Consider the following 20371-nt stretch of genomic DNA (forward strand, 5'->3'; position numbering starts at 1 on the left):
ATGGCCCAATAAATGGAGAACCCTGGCACAGGCCCCTCCGCCCACCTAAGAACTCACCCTTGCAAAACAGAGAGTTAAGATGTCATCAGCGTGACCCGCCGGGCTGACCACGAAAGCAAGAGTCAACCGAAGTCGTCTTTCCCCAGTTTTTCTCCCCAGGAATATTCTTTGCGGGAAGCAAGGGTTTCGCCCAGTTCTTTGGGCTCGAAGCCGCGGAGGCAAGCGGGTGATGGAGCCGTCCGAACTGTGCGACTCCAAAGAGGAAGTGTGTTTCCCTGCAGAGCCCCCGGGGGTGGCGGACGGGTCACCCTCCGCACCCCTGGAACGTACCCCAGCTCCGGACGCCGAACCTCCCGCCACTAATCTTCATCGAGGCGCAAACGCGCCCCCTAGTGGCGGCGCGCGGCCCGAGCGTCGGGACCGGAACAAAACTGTTCTACGGAACGCAGGGTGCGTGCTCAGAGTTTCCGGGGAGGAGGGCAAGAGAGGACCTGCGCGAGGCGGTTCCTACGGCGGCGAAGGAGGCAATGGCCCTGGGGATGTGGCCGCTGCGCCTCTGGCGGGCCGCCCCAGGTGGCGGGGCTCGCTGGAGTGAGTTTCGGCGGCGGTGGGGACGGAAAGCGAGGCTTGAAGGATTGTCTGCTCATATGGGGCCTGAGGCGGGTCCTGGGAGGTCCAACGGGGCTAAGGGCAGAGGAGGGTCTTTCGGTCCCGGCTGTGGCGGACGCCCCCTCCCGACCTGAGGGTCCAAATCTGGGGGCGTAGGGGGCACGGGGCTGCGGGAGGAGCTCAGGGCCCCTCTGGGAAGGAGCCCGCGTCCCGGTGCAAGCATGTCCTTATTTTCCCGTTGGAGTACTCGTACTGGCTTTGTCAAATCCTCTGTGATTTAGGGTTTGGCAAGTAAGCTCGGCATTTCTCGCTTTAGGTATTGATCGTTTTGGCGAGGGAGCTCCAGTCCCCTGGAGCTTTCTTGTCCCCAAGGTCTTAGAAAGCGACAACTTTGCTCACCTTCCCAATGACTGGTCTGACTTTGACTCTATTTCCTGGCTACTTTTTGCCTCTTATTGTAAAGCACAGATTGGAATACGACAGAAAATCGGTGGGCAATACAGATCTGATGGGGAAAGAGCAAAGTTGAAAGGTGTGGATCTGGGCTAGCTGCGGTTTTTTCCGTTGGCGTTTTAATTATTAATCTTAGAAAGCGGTTGAAGTTGATCTCTTGAGTGCCTTTTGGCCAGCGGCGTTTTACAGTTCTGTTGCCTCCCATTCTTTCCTTGGAGGAGGATGGTGCGGGCTGTGTTAGGCATTCTTTCACTGTTGCTATTTCTTGTCACTTCCACCCAGGATTGATAGCAACCTCGCCAGCTTCTCGGCTGTCACTGACAGAACTGATAGAAATGCAGAATGATCTCTTTAATAAAGAGAAGAACAGGCAGTTATCATTAACTCCTCGCACTGAGAAGATCGAAGTTAAACACGTTGGGAAAACCGACCCTGGCACAATCTTTGTGATGAATAAAAACATTTCAACTCCCTCTAGTTGTGCTATGCGTAAGTAGCAAATCAGGATCCAGTTTTGACTGTTTTGCATAAGCTATGCGGAAGGAATGGTTCAGAGGAGGCAAGATTTGGTCATTGCTCCCTGAACTTGGAGAAGTTCTCCTTTACAGAGCTTCTTACTCTCTGTTCGCTGTCTTTAGCCCTTGAGGGTCCTGTGGGTCTTGAAACACTGGTCCTGTCACGCGCAGGTTGCCCCGGGACTTGCTTGGCTCTGGCTGGGTTTGGGGCGCTGTAACTGTTTCAGGCACAAGGAGGAAGAGGTGTTACTAGTGCCCTTGCCCCTTTTAGACAGCACTCTGGGGTGATGGTTCTCATCCAAGCAATTTTGGGTAGAGGGACTGCCCTGGCCTTGGATGACCAGCTTTTTGGGCCTCCTTTTTCCTTTCTAGCTCTTTATGGCCTGCCTTAAATCTTATCTGCTTACCACTTGCCTCCTTGTGTGTTTTGTTTTTGTTCATACTCACGTGTGTGTAGTAAATGTGTAAGTGGAAATGTGCATGGGGTGAATGTGATGAGGGTCAAAGTATGTGTTGGGTTCATATTTGAAGGAGATAACTGTGCCCTCTGTGTGATTCGGTGTGTGAGTGAAGGAAACAGGGCCTCTTTATAGATTATTTTTGATCAAAATGCTTTTAAAGTAGCTTTGATAGAACTGGTAATATTGAAATTTAGAAAGCTTCCAACATAGATCTGTACGCCAGCATGCTCGCTCATATATGTGACTAGCTGCATCGTTTAAACTTTTGGAAAACTCAGTAATGATTCCATTTAAGTAATTAACAGTTTTAGTTAAAAGATTAAGCTAGTGTATTGCTCTGGATCTGCCTTTACTTGGGCACTTGAATTAGTACTTATGATCATTGTTTACTTGTTTTGTGAACATTTCTTTGCTGTGTGATGGGCATTAAGATTACAGAGGAAGTTAAGACAAAGCACAGGTCCTTAAGGAGTTTTATACGTTTCACACGTAGAGATGAAGCCTGTGAGCACCCTCAGCATGACTCCTGTGTCGACACTTGCTTATCATTCATACCTTTGATCATTCAGTACACTTTTGAGTACTTACTATGCTACAGGCGTGGTACTAGGTTCTGGATATATGAATGAGTGAACAAAAACAGATCTGATCCCCTCTGCATGGAACTTTTTCAGACCCTATGCCTGTGGTTTGACCACTTCTGTGAGTAGCTGTGTACTTGAAAAACATCTAATCAGGGTTGGAGTTGCACTTGCATTCTGCTCAGAGAACAGACCAGAGCTGACTGGCTTATATGTGAATTCATACTGATAATTAAAAACTGTTTTCGGTATTTAACTTGAACAGGCCATGTTAGGGAAGTAAGAGGTGGTTTGGGAGCAAGACCCCAAACCCATTTAGACCAGATTTACTGTGGATGTATATTTATATATTTTCTCTTTTAAGTTGTGTGTGCACATATCCAAATATATCCATGATGCTGCTCTCTTAATATTTAAGTGTCGCTCCTGGAAAATTGTTTTACTGCTTAATAATTGACAGATTAATTTGAAATTAGACTTAGCCTTAATGATTTTTGTAAATCGTTTGGGCAATTTTGTTAAGAATACATTGGATGTGTTGGGTATTATTTTTTTTTATTAGTTATAGATGTAAGATGTAAGACTTTTTTCTCCTGAAGGAAGTCATTGCAGAATCTTGCTTTTCTGTTGTTTTATTTCTTAATGTAGCACTTAAACATGTAACTTTTCACTTTGGGTTTTGTCAGATTTAGACCTTCGATCTATTTTAAATTCCAGATTTAAGTGAGTGGTACTGCAGGAAGTCCATTCTGGCTCTTGTGGACGGACAGCCTTGGGACATGTATAAACCTTTGACCAAATCCTGTGAAATTGAATTTCTTACTTTCAAAGATCGTGATCCAGGAGAAGTGAATAAGGTATTTCTGCCTCTATGTTCTTTTCTTCCCCCCTAGTTCTCTTCTTCTTCTTTTTTTATTTATTAAAATCCATTTGCTACAGAGCCTGAAATGGGCAAATATGGCCAAGGTCAAGTGTTGTACTAGATAATCAATGTTTTGCTTGTTAGATTAAGCATTTTCACAGTTCAAAAAATCCTTGAACTTGTATTTTGGTTTGGGAAAACTATATGACTTCTCTTTTATATTCATGTCTTTGTCCTACTAACATTTATTGATCACTCTCTGTATTTCATTCCCTCTATTGCTTGAATTCAGCCTTTGATCATCATTGGATTATTTCAGTAACTTTTTAACTCTGCCTTCTGCCCCCATTTTTAATACAAAAGTCTTAATACTAGGAGTTTTATTAAGTGACATGACCAAGGATTGTGTCACTTTTTTCCCTACCTGGTAACTTTCAGGAATGACCTGAAAGTTATTCCTGTGCCTTTCCAGGCCCTGTGTGATCTGACACCAGCCTGGCTTTCGAGCTTCACTTTCACGGCAGCTTTCCACTTCCTCTTTGCTCTGGCCACATTAGAGGACTTGGTCACTAATGGTTTAGGCTGTGTTGGCCTCCTGGCTTTTCCTGATGTTCTTCTTCAACTCTGGGTGTTTTCTTTCCTCCCTGTTAAAATCCTGTTTCTCTTTTGTAGTTCAGTTAAAGCGCTACCTGCTCTGTGGGATCTTGTCAGAATGAATCCCTCCTTTCTTTAGGGCCTCATCGCACTTGGCTAATGTCTCTAGATACAACATTTTAATATTGCCTTGCAATATGAACCGTTGAATGCATTGGATTCTTGGCTCTGTTAAGACAGCGATCATGTCCGTTGTTGGACCTAGTCCTTGACTTACATACAACAGGTATTCAATAAATACATGTGGAAATGAAACACTTAAGCAAGAAAATGATAGATGCGATAATACTAGCTCACATCAAGGATTAATTATGTATCAGGCACTATCTTGGTTGATTTATAGATATTAACTCATTTACTCTTCATAAAAATTCCATAAAAATGGATACTATAATTCCCGTTTTCCAGATAAATAAACTGAAGCAAAGAGAGGTTCAGTAACTTGACCAAGCTTACCAGTTTAGGAAATAGTGGACCCTGGATTTTAATCTAGGCATTCCGCCTCTGGAGTTCAACAGACTTTAAAAACATTGAGGTAGGATAGATGAGGAGGTGCATTTTTTTTTTTTAAGATTTTATTTATTTATTTGACAGAGAGAGACACAGCGAGAGAGGGAACAGAAGCAGGGGGAATGGGAGAGGGAGAAGCAGGCTTTCCACGGAGCAGGGAGCCCGATGCGGGGCTCGATCCCAGGACCCTGGGATCATGACCTGAGCCGAAGGCAGATGCCCAACGACTGAGCCACCCAGGCGCCCGAGGAGGTGCATTTTGCTGCTTGCCTTCAAGGCCGGGGTTTGTACTTATTGTTAGTGTATGTTTATGTGGTTCTGTAGAATACATCCTGGAGCAGTTTCTGCTGCACACAACCAAGTAAGCCCACTTTTTTAGTCTCCAGATGTGGAGAAGAGCTTATGAAGGTCAAGTGCCCAGTTATAGTCCAGTATGGGACATAAGATGGGCAGGTCTGGTGCTGGACTTGTGTTTCTCTTTATGACTCTGATCAGGTCACTGCATGGATAGCCATATTAGGCATGCCTATGGGTCAAACGTGCTGGTAAAATGAAAGCCCAGTTCATAGTGAGGTTGCTTTGCTGTAAATATGAATAACTTGAGTGATTGCTGTGTGATCTTAGGTAGAGGGTAGGAGTCATAAATTCTTAAAAGTTGTTTTTCCCTCTGTGTTATATGTGGTATAAACAGGTTTATAGTAATACATTTTTTTTTTTTTTTAAATTTTAGCACAGGTTTGTTAACCTTTATTTTGGGTTAAAGATAAAGTTGCTACCAGATAGGAAAACTATCTATTGTTTGACAAACATTATAGTGTGTGATATCTTGCACAGAAACACCGCTAACAGCACAAGTTGGTGCTTCATTCTTTTGTGCTTTTTGCTTGGGAGAGGTAATGTCATGGCCTGATGTTCACTATTGCTGCATGCTGAGGATGGACAAATAGTTCCTAAGTCAAAAGTTAACCTAAATTTTAATACTGAAGAAATGTTAGTGAATCTTACTGTGTATTATGTTTGTGTGTATTTTATTTTTCTAGGCTTATTGGCGTTCTTGTGCCATGATGATGGGCTGTGTGATAGAGAGGGCGTTCAAAGATGAATATGTGGTCAGTTTGGTTAGAGCTCCCGAAGTTCCTGGTAAGGTACACACACACACACATATGCACACATATTTTTGTAATCCTTGAGTAGTTTGGTACCTATTTTTTTTTTAAATATTTTATTTATTTATTTGAGAGAGATAATGAGATAGAGCATCAGAGGGGGGAGGGTCAGAAGGAGAAGCAGACTCCCTGCTCAGCAGGGAGCCCGATGCGGGACTCGATCCTGGGACTCCAGGATCATGACCTGAGCCGAAGGCAGTCGCTTAACCAACTGAGCCACCCAGGCACCCCTTGGTACCTATTTTTGATATTTTATAGAGCTTCTTTTTTTTTTGAGCTTATGTCTAATTTTATATATTATAAATTACTGTCATACATATGTTCCTTTTATAATGGGTAACAAAATCCGTCTTATTGAATTATTGGAGGTCAGTAATTACATAATGGAATTCGAGGAGAATGTTTCTCTTGAATATGAATTTCATGTAATTATATTGTCTCGGTATTTGTTTCCCATCACTTTAAGCATGTATTTCAAAATCAAATGTGTGAAGGAGGAGGAAATGAGAGTATAAATAGAATTCTGGAGAAAGCTATGTTTAGGTGGCACCATTTCATCAGAAATGTCTGTGACTCTGGAGAGGAACCATTTTGGGGAGATGGAAGAGTTCACACACACTCTTTGTAATTTTGGTAAAACTAGGATTTTGCATCAGTATGTACACTAAGATCACATTTGTAATTTTTTAAAAAATATAGAAGTATATATACCAAAAATATTTAAAAAGCTCAATGAATGATTCTAAGAAGAGCAAAACAACAAAAATGGAGAAGTTTAGAAGACATTGAAAAAGAAATTCAGCATTTTATATCCATTTAGTCATTCATCTACATATTAAATATCTCATGCTTTTGGAATTTTTATGTCTAGTAACTATTTGAAATCTCTATAGTGATAATATTCTGGAAGAAAACATGAATGTTTAAAAACATACTAGTGATTTTGGGTTTACAAAAGGTGAATTAGTTTTTTGGGTGGGGAAAGTTGGTAAAACTCTGTCAAGAGCTGGGATAATGGTTACAGTTTTATAATTTGTAGAGTTGAGAGAGATTGCTGGCCCTTCATTTTATGGTCTAAATATTCCATTGTTGCCAGTAAGTCCCTCTACCATAACAGATTTGACTTTGCCTTTCATTTTGGTTGGATTTACAGTAATCTGTGGAGCCTTCTGCTATGATGTAGTTCTGGATAAGCGACTTGATGAGTGGATGCCGACAAAAGTAAGTATAGTGTTTGGAATATTAATTTTAGAACCTGTACCTTTCGTTGTTAGAATGATTCCTATATTGTTGAGTGATACTGCATGTTGAGAATATTTAATTTAAAAGATCCTACTTACATACCTACATACCTACCTGTGTTGCTTTTTCAGTGAATTCAAGATAAAGGCAGATAATGGGGGTATTCACTGTGTGGTCGGTTGTATGGAAGCTTTCTGTTCTGCTTGAAGTACTTTCTTCCTGGTATACTGTTCATTCTATTTCTTAAGATAGTGGTTTTCAAGATGCCCAGAATATAAAATACAGAAGCTTAATCATCTTGGTTGTTGTGGTGGTGGGAAGCCTGGAGCCTTATTTCTTGGATCCTCCGAGCACAATGTGAAAACCACTGCCCTAAACCATTTTAGCCTGTTGCATACTGTGAGGTCTCTCTACATACAAAGGTCACCTTGGGAGGAGGGATAGGGGTAGAGGACAGAGTGAATTAAGAAGCAGACTTCGAGGAAGCTAACTCAAATAGCAACAAACTAGACTCTTGGTGAATGACCTGATTGCGTAGTAAGTGTTCTCCTTGTTGGTCCCGCAGTTGGGTAGCACCTGGCTAACAAGGAAGTTCTAGATCAGATGCCCTCTCAGGAGGGTGTGCTGATCATTTTCAAACGTCAGGCCTAGAAATTCACTTATCACTGGGGAGAAGAGGCAAATGCCTGATTCTTAAGCAAAACTGTATGTCCTCCAGATTGGAAGTCTGGAGATCAGAAAAGGAAAGGTGATGTACCATACCATTTTATCAATGCTACTGTGTACATTTTTTTTCACATTTTATTATCTCTGGAAAAAAATGTGTCTTACGGTAGATAGCATGTTATAATTGGTAGTGTTTTTTCCTTAGTGGTACATTTTAGATTTAGTGAAATATTGTAGTTCCTTATTGCAAAATTTTGGAGTCAGTACAGATCCAGGTTTAAATTCTGGTTTTGGAAGTTATTTCTTTTATAATCCTGCTCAAATTGCTTAATATCAGGAGAGAGGAGGGTAAGAGGAAGGAACAAAGAGAGAAAGGGAGAGAGGGGAGAGGGAAGAGATGTAGGAAAGAAAGGGGGGAATGCAGGGAAGGTATTGGAATTCTTTGTGAACTCTGAACTTGTGTCAGTGTAAGTTCTTTTTCAGATATGCCCTCAAATTTAAGAAAGGATTCTCACTTTGTTGGGGGAATTAAGTAAAAACTAATGAGATCAAGATTCAGTTCTCATTATCTGTGAAACTTGCTGCCTCCTTTTCCTTTTTTTAAATACAAAACTTTTTTTTTTTTTTTAAGATTTTATTATTTGACAGAGAGACACAGCGAGAGAGGGAACACAAGCAGGGGGAGTGGCAGAGGGAGAAGCAGGCTTCCCAAGGAGCAGGGAGCCCAAGGTGGGGCTTGATCCCAGGACCCTGGGACCATGACCTGAGCCGAAGGCAGACGCTTAACGACTGAGCCACCCAGGCGCCCTAAATACAAAACTTTAAATAAAAAAAGAAGTGTACTAGCTAATTGCAGGCACCATGGGGTTGGGTGGACCATTTAGAAAAAGTGGTGGAGAGTTACATTCAAGTAACAGTTGTATAAAATCATGAATGTGGATTTGTTATATAATAAATTGTCCCTTTAGAATGGAGAAGAGTCATTTCATGCAAAAAAAATCTAATAGGAAGCTTATGGAAAGAATTTTATTACAGAAATTACTTGCGTAACAGTGCTTGGTCTTTTCTGTATTAGTAATGATTTATAATATGAAAACTCAATTACAGTTTTTATTAGAAGTCTCATAAATATTGTTAATGTGTACTAATCATTTTAATTGCATAAAAATGACTTTTCATTAAACAGGAATTTTTAATATTAGATGTATGCTGTATTTTGGGCAGGGCAAATGATGACATTACATTTCCTGGTAAAACGTTCTGAATGACATAAACAATAATTTTTTTCCCTGTTCATTTAAAAAAGCTTAGTTTTACTCACAATGTAAGCACATTTTTGTATCTTTCTTTTTATTAGCATTTTTTTTTAAAGATTTTATTTATTTAGTTGACAGAGAGAGACATAGAGAGAGGGAACACAAACAAGGGGACTGGTAGAGGGAGAAGCAGGCCTCCCGCGGAGCAGGGAACTCGACGTGGGGCTCGATCCCAGGACCCTGGGATCACGACCTGAGCCAAAGGCAGACGCTTAATGACTGAGCCACCCAGGCACCCCTTTATTAGCATTTTAAATTGCATCACGTTTTAATAAACTATAAGGTTGTATAATTTGGATAAAATGTTTATTAAGATTTCTTTGTAGGATTATCTTTAATAATTATTATAGGCTAATAATTACAAGTAAATTACAAGTTTCATAGTTTGTAGAGTTGAGATAAATTGCTAACCCTACCTTTTATGGTCTAAATATTTAATTGTTATAAATTAATAACTTTCTTTCCTAACAGATTTGCTTTTGCTTTTTCTTTTAGTTGGATTTATAATATTTAGCATACAATTTTATCTGCCTTATGGAGAAATGCTTTTAAGTCAATTGTTACAAAAAGTTAATACTTTTATTTTGAAGGAGAACCTACGTTCCCTCACGAAAGATGCTCACACTTTAATTTATAAAGACCTTCCATTTGAAACTCTGGAAGTGGAAGCAAAAGTGGCATTAGAAATATTTCAGCACAACAAGTAAGTGTTGGCTTCCTTGGAAGTGAGATTCAACCTCCCAAAGTTATATGTAATGAAGACAATTCAGCTCTTAAGAATCTTTATATCTGATGTATATCTAAGATCTCTTTTTCTGTACTAGCCTATTTACTTTGGTTCATCTCATAATTTATTTCACAGAGAAAAAAACCTACCCCCGCCTTCGATAATTCTGTTTGTCTTACTTTTCTGTTTCTTTGGCCAGAGAAGTCCTTTAGTTCACAGCAACCCCAAGGTGTGTTTCCCCTTTTTCCTCCCATCGTCAGGTGATAGCATACACGGAACCGTATTATTTTGTTCATTGGGCAGTCTTTCCTTCTCACCCTCCTACCCTTGAAATGACAGGAGTGAGATGGAGAATGCCAGTGCTCTGGAGGGAGCTAGCCGCCAAGATAAAACATTCACACAGCCAGGGCTTAGTCTTCTGCACCAGAAGTATCCATCTGGTGGATTTTCTTTGCCAACGTTTTAAATCCTCCCTGGGTCCTCAGTTCCCTTTCTCACTTCTACTAATTGTAACAAAGTAAACTATATTTTAATATTAATCTAATTGAAATTAGAATTAAGTAGGGAAATCTGCATTGCAAAAAAATAACATGGATACTAGATTCTGAAGACAGAATACGTCCCTGCAAATGGTTCAAGGTTATAGATTGGAATTTCTTTAGGTATTTATAAATTGAAATGTAAGTTCTCATAGGGACAGTTTATAATATTTCACATATCCTAGAACCAGTGTACTTAGAAAGCAGTAGGAATGTACTAGTTTAACTGAACTGGACTGCAGATAGTTCTGTAGAACCAAACCACCATTGATACTATAAGAAGATTCCTTGTATTATTAAAACATATCAAGACACTTCCTGTGCTACAGTTCTAGGGTCGTGCTGTCCAATAGAGAAATAATGTAAGCCATCTATATAACTAGATTTTCTAGTAGCTACATTAAAAAAGTCAAAAGAAAAGTTGAAGTTAATTTTAATAATACATTTTATTTAAACAGTGTATTTAAAATGTTATTTCAGCATGTAACCAATATTACAAAATTGATGTTATTTTATAGTCTGGTGTAGTTTACTCTTAAGGCACATCTCAGTTAGGGCTAATTACATTTAAGTGCTCCATAGCTACTGTAGTGTACTCTAGATGTTCATTCCACGAGATTTCCTATTCCCTCCACCCCACTTTCCACATTGAATGTATGGAAGGAGGTGTAGGGATGGTTTGGGGACAAGTTTGAGGGGACAGAGAATTTTGGATGGTTGAAGATAGATCACTGATTGGGCCTTTCTGCTGCACGGGGAGCCTTGAGTGGCTTTGACTCCCAGGGGACAGGTGCATCTCTTAGAGGTGGGTCAAGACGGACAAATATTTAAGGGAACTGGCTGCCCTAATAATGTATGGGGGGTTGGGGCACCTGGGTGGCTCAGTCGTTAAGCGTCTGCCTTCAGCTCAGGTCATGATCCCCGGGTCCTGGGATCAAGCCCCGCATTAGGCTCCCTGTTCAGTGGGAAGCCTGGCTTCTCCCTCTCCCACTCCCCCTGCTTGTATTCCCTCTCTCACTGTGTCTCTCTGTCAAATAATAAATAAATAAAATCTTTTAAAAAAAAGTATGTGGGGGGCTTTGGAAGAAGGGGTGTGGCAGTCAGTAGATGTTTTCCTGTGAACTAATGCTTCCCAACCTTGCCATACACCCACCTGATATTTGTTTAGCTTTGGGGTAAAGAGGGCTCTTAGTAGTGAGTGGTAAAGTTATGATTTGAACCTGGGCTGTGCAGTTCCGTCTATGCTATTAACTGTAGTGACAGGATTGGGTAGATTTGAGAAACATTTAGGCAGTAGAATTGACATGACTTGGCAATGAATTGGATGGAGGGGGTGTGGCAGGAGAAGCAGGAATCATGGAAATCTGTGAAGTTTTTCACTCAGACATGTGGGTGGTTGGCAGTGTCCTTTACTAAGCTAGGAAACTCAGGAATAAGAATACATTTGGTGGGAAAAGGAGGAGTAAGTTTTTGTTCTGTTAGAGAGTTGCAGAGTGTAAGATACTTGTGGAACAGTCTAGTAGATGTTCAGGAGGGTCTCAGTTCAGGGCTCAGAAGAGGGATGTGGATTAGAAGCTGAACTGTGGAAGAGAGGAACGCAGAAGTGGGAATTAAAGCTGTGCATGTCGAGGAGCTAGCCCAGGGAGGATGCTTGGTGAAAAGAGGCTGTAGGGCGGGTCCCCCAAAGGGTGGGGAAGGGGAAGAGTGGCCAGAGAGTTAAAATAACAAGCAGTAGGAAGTGTCAAGGAAGCTGGTGGACGAGAGCACTTGGAGAGACAGGGGTGAGCAGTGGAAATACGGACAGGAAGGTGTCCGCTATGTTCAAACCAGGGAGGTACCTAGGGCTTTGGGGAGAACAGTTTGGTAGAGTCGTGAGGCTGTGGCCAGACTGAAGGATGTGAGGTGTGAAGGGGAAGCTCCCAAGTGTAAACCCCTCTTTAAAAAACTATGGCTAAAGCGGAAGAGAAAGGGAGGGGTCCTTAAACTCCTTTTTGTGTATTTAGAAGTAAAACTTTTTTTTTTCTTTGCTGCTTTTTAGGTACAAAATGGATTTCATAGAAGAGAAGGCATCTCAGAACCCTGAGAGAATAGTTAAGCTACACAGGTAAGTAAAAATAAATTGGTTATCATGCTAATTTATAGGAAGACTTAGCTTTATTGTTACCCGGATATAGTGTATGACTGAAAAAGATGAATTTGTACCCAAGAATTTTGTTATTCTTATTACCTTGTTTTCTGTTGCTTTGTTCATTGTTTTGGTATGGTGGTAACTGGAAGATTTAAATTATCTTCAGGAGCAGTTGTGTTTTCTGTTCCTCATTTTATTGTTTGTATTTTTATTTCTGCATTTCAAGAGTTGAAACCATTATTTAAAAATGTGATTCTTAAAAGTTAATTTTGAAAGTGGGCAAAATATGCATTGCTATGAATTGAACATAATTCATGTGTATGTACAAATATGAATACTGACTAATTACTACTTACGTTACTTATAAGTAAGTAAAATGGGAATGTGCTTTCTGATACAGAGATGAGGGAGGTATGACAATGCATAATGCATATGCAGAAGTGACTTTGTGACCTGTATCTTTTTTCTCAGCCTCATGTTTTCTTGATTCAGAGTTAAGTTTTTTTCTTCTACAACGCTGCTCTTTGGACAATCTGTCGTATACACTGAGTTCCTAACTCTATTACAATGAGTTGTTACAAGGTTGTAGGTGATCAGTTTTAGACATTGGATTCACTCGATAGCATGATGTGTTCAGTGATCTTAAAAATCTCTATAAAGTTATATCAGTGCTAATAAAGAACAAGGTTCACTTGACTTTAATTTTCATAGTTTTAGCCTCTTCACTTGAGATTGTTGTGTCAGGAGCAGTAGAGAGTGAATAGAGCTACATGGAATGTTCTTGATTAGGGACATTGTCCCAAAGAGAATTAATAGATTTTTTCCAAACTACTGTAAATGGTTTGATTTTGAGGTTTTATTTGTTTGTTTTTAAAATCAAATCAGATTTGGTGACTTCATTGATGTGAGTGAGGGTCCTCTTATTCCAAGAACAAGTATTTGTTTCCAGTATGAAGTGTCAGCAGTTCACAATCTTCAAGCCACCCCGTTGAGTCTTGTACGAAGATTCCAGGGTCTGTCTTTACCTGTACACTTAAGAGTAAGTAAAGCTTAAAGTTTCAGGTTGTCCAGTTTGGGCATGGGTGTGATTCTGGTCTTGATTTTATACCAATTTGAAGGACATACATTATAATTTTCATTAAGTTGTGTGACACTAATACTTTGTAAATTCTGGTTTATGATAAAAATAATTTTCCCCGGAATGTAAACTGATTTAGTTGAAAAAGTTGAATCAGACTGAGATAGTAATTTTAATTTTTCAAATTAGTATAGGGGAGGAGGGTGCATTGAGGATTATTGGAGTGCATATTGGTAAGCCCTTCTGGAATGTCTTTTGGAGAATTTAGGTTTGGCAGGCTCTCCTCTCTCATTTTCCTAATCTATTCATGACTCAGAGTCTGTTATTTTCCATATTGTTCCCACCCCTTGTTAATGCTTTTTTTTTTAATTCAACTTCGGATTTTCAGATAATTCAAAATCTGTGTAGATTTCACAGCCAGATTATGGACATTGACATAATGAGGATGCAGTACAATTTCTTTACAAGGCCCTCACCTGTTGGCCCTTTATAGGTACATCCACTCTCCTCTGCCCCACCCCCACCTTCTTACCCCTGACAACTACTAGTCTGTTCTCTGCTCCTACAAATTTTCATTTCAAGAATGTCATGGATGGGATCATACATTATGTAATCTTTGAGGATTGGCTTTTTTCTCTCAGCATAATTCTCTGAGGATTCATCGAAGTTGTTATGTGTATCAATAGTTGGTTCTTTTTTATTGCTGTGTAGTATTCTGTGGTATGGACCTACTGTGTATTGTTTAACCATTCACTTGTTAAAGGATATTTGGGTTGTTTGTAGTTTTTTGGCTATTATGGGTAAAGCTGCTATGAACATTTGTGTATAGGCTTTTGTGAATATATGTTTTTATTTCTCTGGGATAAATGCCCATGAGTACAATTGCTGGGTCATACAGTAGGCACGTACTTAGTTTTTTAAGAAACTCTCAAACCTATTTCCAGAGTGACTGTACCATTTTACCATTCCCACCAGCAATGTGTGAGTAATCAGTTTTTTGATCATTGCCAGCATCTGACATTGTCACTATTTTTAGCCATTATGATAGGCTTGTAGTGATCTCTCACTGTAGTTTTAATTTGCATTTTCCTGTTGGCTAATTGTGTTGAGCATCTTTCCATGTGTTTATTTGCCATTTCTATGTCTTTTTTGGCAAAAAATCTTTATGTTTTTTGCTTATGTTCTAATTGGATTGTTTGTTTTTTTTTACCGTTGAATTTTGAGAGTTTTTTTCCTAGTGTATTCTGGCTACTAGTCTTTTGTTAGGTATGTAGTTCACATATATTTTCTCTCTGTCAGTAGTTTGTCTTTTCATCCTCTTAACAAAAGATCAGAAGTTTTGTAGATCAGAAGTTTTTAATTTTGATGAAGTCCAGTTTATCAGTTTTTCTGTTTATGGATCATGTTTTTGGTGTTAATTCAAATAATTCTTGGCCTGGACCTAGATCCCAAAGATTTTCTTCCTTTTTTTTCCCCCCTAAAAGTTTCATAGTTTTATAGTTTTATATTTAAGTCTGTGGTCCACTTTGTGCTAAATTCTGTATAAGGTGTGAGATTTAGGTTGCAGTTCATTTTCCTTGCCTATACATGTCAGATTGCTCCAGCATCATTTGTTAAAGAGGCTGTCCTTCCTCCATTAAGTTACTTTTGTACCCTTATTAAAAATCATTTTAAAAACCGTATCTGTATGATTCTATTTCTGGGTTCTCTATTCTGTTCCATTGATTTGTGTGTTTGTCCTTCTGCTGGTATCACAGCCTTGATTACTGTAACAGTAAACAGTTCTTGAAATCAGGTAGAATAATTCATCCCATGTTATTATTATTTAAAAAAATTGCTTAAATTATTTTAGGTCCTTTGCCTTTTCATTTAATTTTAGGATAATCTTTCTGTATTGACAAGTCTTACTGGGACTTTGATAGGAATTGTATTAAACCTATATATCAATTTGGGGAGAATTGACATCTTTACTAAATTGTATCTTCTAGTCTTTGGACATAGTATATCTTTTATTTAAATCCTTCATCTCATTCATCAACATTTTGTACTTTTTAGCATTTGTCCTTGACATATTTGATTTTTCTCCACGTACCTGTTTCCTTTCCTAGCTTTCTGCATTTCAGTAAATGACACCATCATCTCCTTAGCTGTGAGGTAATCCTTGATTCTGTTTCCCTCCCATCCATGCTCCATCCCATTCATCATCAAGGCATTTAAACTCTTAACTCTGAAACATGCCCTGAGTCCCTCCATTGCATAGCATCCCATCTGCTACCACCACCGTTTCCAAGCCCCTCTTACTCTTCACCCCTTCCTCGCTTTCACTCTGCCCCCCTGAAGCACATTCCCTGCTTAGTAGCCAAAAGGACTTTTTTCATATACAAATCAGATCATGTAATCCCTTTGCCCTAAACATTCCAGGGGCTTCTTGTAAAAATCCCAACCCTGTTATCTTGTCTCACAGAGCCCCACATTATCTGGCCCCTGCCTGCCTCTCTGACGTCTCACACTACTTTCTCCATCATCCACTGTCTTCCAGCCACACCATAGGGTCTGCACCAGCTGTCCATTCTGCTGGAGTCAGGTGTGGTTTTCCTTTTAAACATACAACACTGCCCTTTTCTCCAGAAGGGCTTACACGTGCATATAGTAATTTTACCTTTTATAATAGATTTTACCAGGTCATTCAGTGTGATGCAGTCACTGGCCCAGCCATATCCCTCAGTATCACCTTTAAATGACTTAGTAAAATTGATGTGGTCCTTAATGCATTTTATAGAGTTTTCATCTATGCATTCTGAGAATCCCCAACTATATAAAAATTTTAAGGATTAAGTAAATTGATTCTATGATTTTATTATTTTCTACATTAGTTTTTACTTGTTCTTTAGGGTAATTTGCTAAATCCTCTAGAACTGCCATTTCAGCGTGAAGATGTCACCATCTGTCAACATTGGTCACCGTTGGTTCTTGATGAACCTCTCCTTGTGATTGCTAGTGATTTGAAGAATGACTTCTAGTTTGTTGAAAATGGCTATTTAAGGAAAGAACTGCAGCCCATGGGAAAGTGGAGCAGAGTTTTGCTTCCCATTAGAAGGAATGCTGTCTGTGATGGTAATGATTAGGAAGGACAGAAGAGGAAGAATGGCATTTTCAGTGCTTACGTCAGTTTTTCTAACATGCCAAACAAACCAGCTGTCCCGTAAAGTACCTTTCCCCCTACTCGAATCTACTTTTGTAACTGCTTAGCCTCATTAGTACTGCTTGACTTATGTATTTGTTTTGTTTAAAACCTATATAACACTCATTTCCTTTTATTTTAACTTTATTGCTTTATTTAATTCATAGTGAATCTTTTCTTTTCAAGGCACATTTTACCATCTGGGATAAGCTGTTGGGAAGATCTCGGAAAATGGTAAGTTTTTTTGACAGCTAATGAGTACTGTTTCATGAAGAAATTTTTATTGGAATCAGGCAACAACACAATAAATAAAAGAAGGAAGAAAAGAAAATGAAAGAAAAAAGTAACTAGTTGTCTCAGTAGCTAAAGCAGTGTTATAGTTGGTGACCCCAGTAGTATCTTGGCAAGAGAAGAGTTGTAATTTGGCATTTCTCCTGTTTTTGTTTGTTAATATCATGGAAATGAAACTGTGGAACTTGAAGAAGAATAAGAATACTGCTTTATAGTAGTAATAGATCTTAGTGGGTCCAGTGGTGTTAATTAGGTCTTCGGTAATTTTTTCGTAAACTAAATGAGCATTGAAAGGTTAAGATTTGTCAGATGTATTTTAAAAATGCCTTGACTTTTGGTTGACATATTAAATGTGCAAATGTCCTGAAAAACAGTATTTGAGTACTTGTGTTTTGTAGTTCATTCTGTGTCATTAGCATTTAGATTTCACAAGTAGGAATGATTATATTTCTTGACCTATTCTATCCCTATTTACTCTTTCCTAGGCTGAGTGCTCATCCTTTACTTACATTATCTGATAGCTGTTCCATGTAATCTGGCCATGAACCCTTCCTAGTCATCCTAATTTTCCACTCTAGTCAAGCTTGCAAACATACATCAAACTTTTTCTTTTCTCTTCTTTTTTTTTTTAGTTTGCGGTCTTTTTTTTTAAAGCTGCAAAGTAATCTCTGAACAAATATCCATTCTTACAATTTCCACTTGATTATATACCTCCTCATATGGTTTTCCAGTTGTTTTTGCTAGTACATTTACATTCAGTCTGTTAACCCATTCCGGGATTATTATGTATGTGTCATGCCAAATTTTGAGCCCAACCTTTGGTACATGGGTTACCTGGTAAGTATTTATTGGTTATTTTTTATGATGATGTACAAACCTAGTCTTTATTAATGAATTTACAGATAGAATTTATTTTTGAGGCACTTAGTCTAATGTTCTTGTGTAAAGATTACATGTAATTTTCTCATGAAAAGAAAGTATTTTTGAATGGATAGAATAATTTTGTCTCTTTGGTCACAGTCATTTTATTATTTATTTTTAATTTATATATATATATATTCAAGTATGATTAACACACAGTGTTATATTAGTTTCAGGTATACAATATAATGATTCATCAATTCTGTACATTTCTCAGTGCTTATCACGATTAGTGTGCTCTTAGTCCCCTTCACTATAATGATCATTTTAGATTAGGAAACTAGAGAAGAAATGAGTATATAATAAATGTAGAAAAACAGTAGAGGAAGTAGCCTAGAGTATATAATACGAATCAGTGAGTAGCTTTTTTGCAGCATTTATTCTGGTTCGGTTTCCTTCTTCTGTCCATTTTGTTTGTTTGAAGGGAGTAGGTTAAACATACGGTTCGTTGATTGAGATGTCTGTTAGGTGCCAGGAGCTGTAGGTACAGAAATGAACAAAACCTACTTACTGGCCTCAGGGAAGTTACTTTAACGGATGACTAGACTTGGAAGCAGACAGTTGGGTGTACATGTGGAGTTCTGGCATACAGCGAAGGACCCAAACCAGGCTGGCGGGTTGGTTAAAGGAGGTTCCCAGGGATTGGTGTTGCTTAAGCTGGCTTGAGAGGATGACTAAAGTGGGCCTGGCAGATAATTTGCTTGGGGAGGGGTTGGTGGATATCTCAGAGGAAGCTGCTTGCCGAGAGGGGTGGAGGAATGGAGAGTGTGATGAGTATAAGATCCATCTGAACGTACAGTCTTATGTAAGGTGGGTGATGAGTTCAACAAAGTCTGTTGGAAATAGCATATGAAGGGCTTGTCTTCCATAATACAGAATTTACATTCCCCTCCTGGAGGTGATTGGGGGTCACTGGGGAATCTGAAAAAGGAAGTAAACTATGGGTCAGCTATTCATGTTTAAAAGCTTACTCTGGAGCAGCGTGGAAGAAAGCTGTGACTTAACCCAGCAGCCCTGTTAAAGGGGTAGAAGGTGGTGAGATCCTCAAGTTGAGGTGTGGCAGTGAGAGCCACTTGGGTAGAATTAGTAGGACTGGGGATTGAATATGCACATAAGAGAACCGTGGATTCCCGAATGGCAGGCGTGGACACCTTCACTGAGATTAGATAATGTGGAGGTGTGGTGGGTGTCGGGGTGGTGAGGAGTAAGTTTAGCTGTGTGATGTGTTTGAGTGACACAGAATAGAAATATGGATGTACAGATACCTGTTTCTGCTAAACCTGTAATATACTATATTTAAAATAGAATTATACCTCCCAAGAAAATCTGTTGATTTAAAATACTGTGTTACAGCATTGCTGGTATTTTTCTAACATGAATGATTTCATTTTGTAATTGAAAAATAAAATGACAAACTGGAGAAGCCTAGCTATATGCTTCAGATTATATTTTTAATGAAATTGTTGTACCTTACTTGATAATTTATATTGGGAATCTGGCCTTGTACGTTTTCTTCTTTTTCTGCTTAACTTTCTATAATAATTACTAATAAAGGAGAAAGACTAAGGGTCATTATAGGAGGACTGTGGAATGATTTAAAATGGTGGGCTAAGGGTAAAACTAAAAGTGGTTATTATTAGAAAATTAAAGTATTCATGTATTTACAGGTAACTGAAGATCAAACTAAACCTACAGAGGAAAGTGCATCGACCTAGTAACTTCCTAAAATTTAAATATGTATAGTAAATTAAAATAAAAGTTTTCTATGAAATATTTGTGTGTGCTTCTAAAGATTAACTGTCGGGGCACCAGGGTGGCTCATTTGGCTGGTGTCCTCCTCTTGGTTTTGGCTCAGGTCATGATCTTGGGGTTGTGGGATCAAGCCCCGTGTCAGGCTCAGTACTCAGCGTGTGGGCTCCGTGCTCAGCATGGAGTCTGCTTGGGATTCTTTCTCTCACTCTGCCTCTGCCCCGCCCCTTCCTTGAGTACTCCCTCTAAAATAAATAAATAAATCTTTTTTTAAAAAAAAGATTAACTCTTTTTTCTCTCTAAGATTTATACTGATGTTTATTTTTTCCTCTTTATTATTATTATTATTTTTTACTTATTACTTTCCTTAAAGGTTAAAAGAACTTATGCTGTTGACAGTAGAAATTTTATGCAGAAACAACCCTGTTCTCTTTGACTCCCCAGATGTAACACTTTGACATGTTTTCTCTGTTCATTCCTTTTTTCTACGTGTATAAACATGTACAAATATAAATGAAATCTTTTAAAAACATAAAGGATCATAGTAGTTTCCATTTTTGTTATTTTATTTTTTAAATTTTTTATTGTTATGTTAATCACCATACATCATTAGTTTTTGATGTAGTGTTCCATGATTCATTGTTTGGGTATAACACCCAGTGCTCCATGCAGAACGTGCCCTCTTTAATACCCATCACCAGGCTAACACATCCCCCAACCCC

General features: G+C 39.0%; 1 protein-coding gene across 1 annotated transcript; it reads left to right on the forward strand.

Annotated features, from left to right (window-relative positions):
• The first annotated feature begins 473 nt into the window (after positions 1 to 473).
• MRPL39 (mitochondrial ribosomal protein L39) lies at positions 474 to 19671 on the forward strand. The gene is made up of 10 exons (XM_025885341.2): positions 474 to 591; positions 1345 to 1551; positions 3337 to 3476; positions 5686 to 5785; positions 6965 to 7032; positions 9626 to 9738; positions 12340 to 12405; positions 13315 to 13468; positions 16875 to 16922; positions 19568 to 19671. Exons 1-10 carry the CDS (start codon positions 528 to 530, stop codon positions 19613 to 19615), a joined length of 1008 nt encoding a protein of 335 aa, XP_025741126.2. The 5' UTR covers positions 474 to 527; the 3' UTR covers positions 19616 to 19671.
• The last annotated feature ends 700 nt before the right edge of the window (positions 19672 to 20371 follow it).

The sequence above is a fragment of the Callorhinus ursinus genome, unplaced genomic scaffold (genome assembly GCF_003265705.2).
Source record: "Callorhinus ursinus isolate GAN/ISIS: 27379988/994484 unplaced genomic scaffold, GSC_fseal_2.0 scaffold1, whole genome shotgun sequence".
Classification (NCBI taxonomy): Eukaryota; Metazoa; Chordata; class Mammalia; order Carnivora; family Otariidae; genus Callorhinus; species Callorhinus ursinus.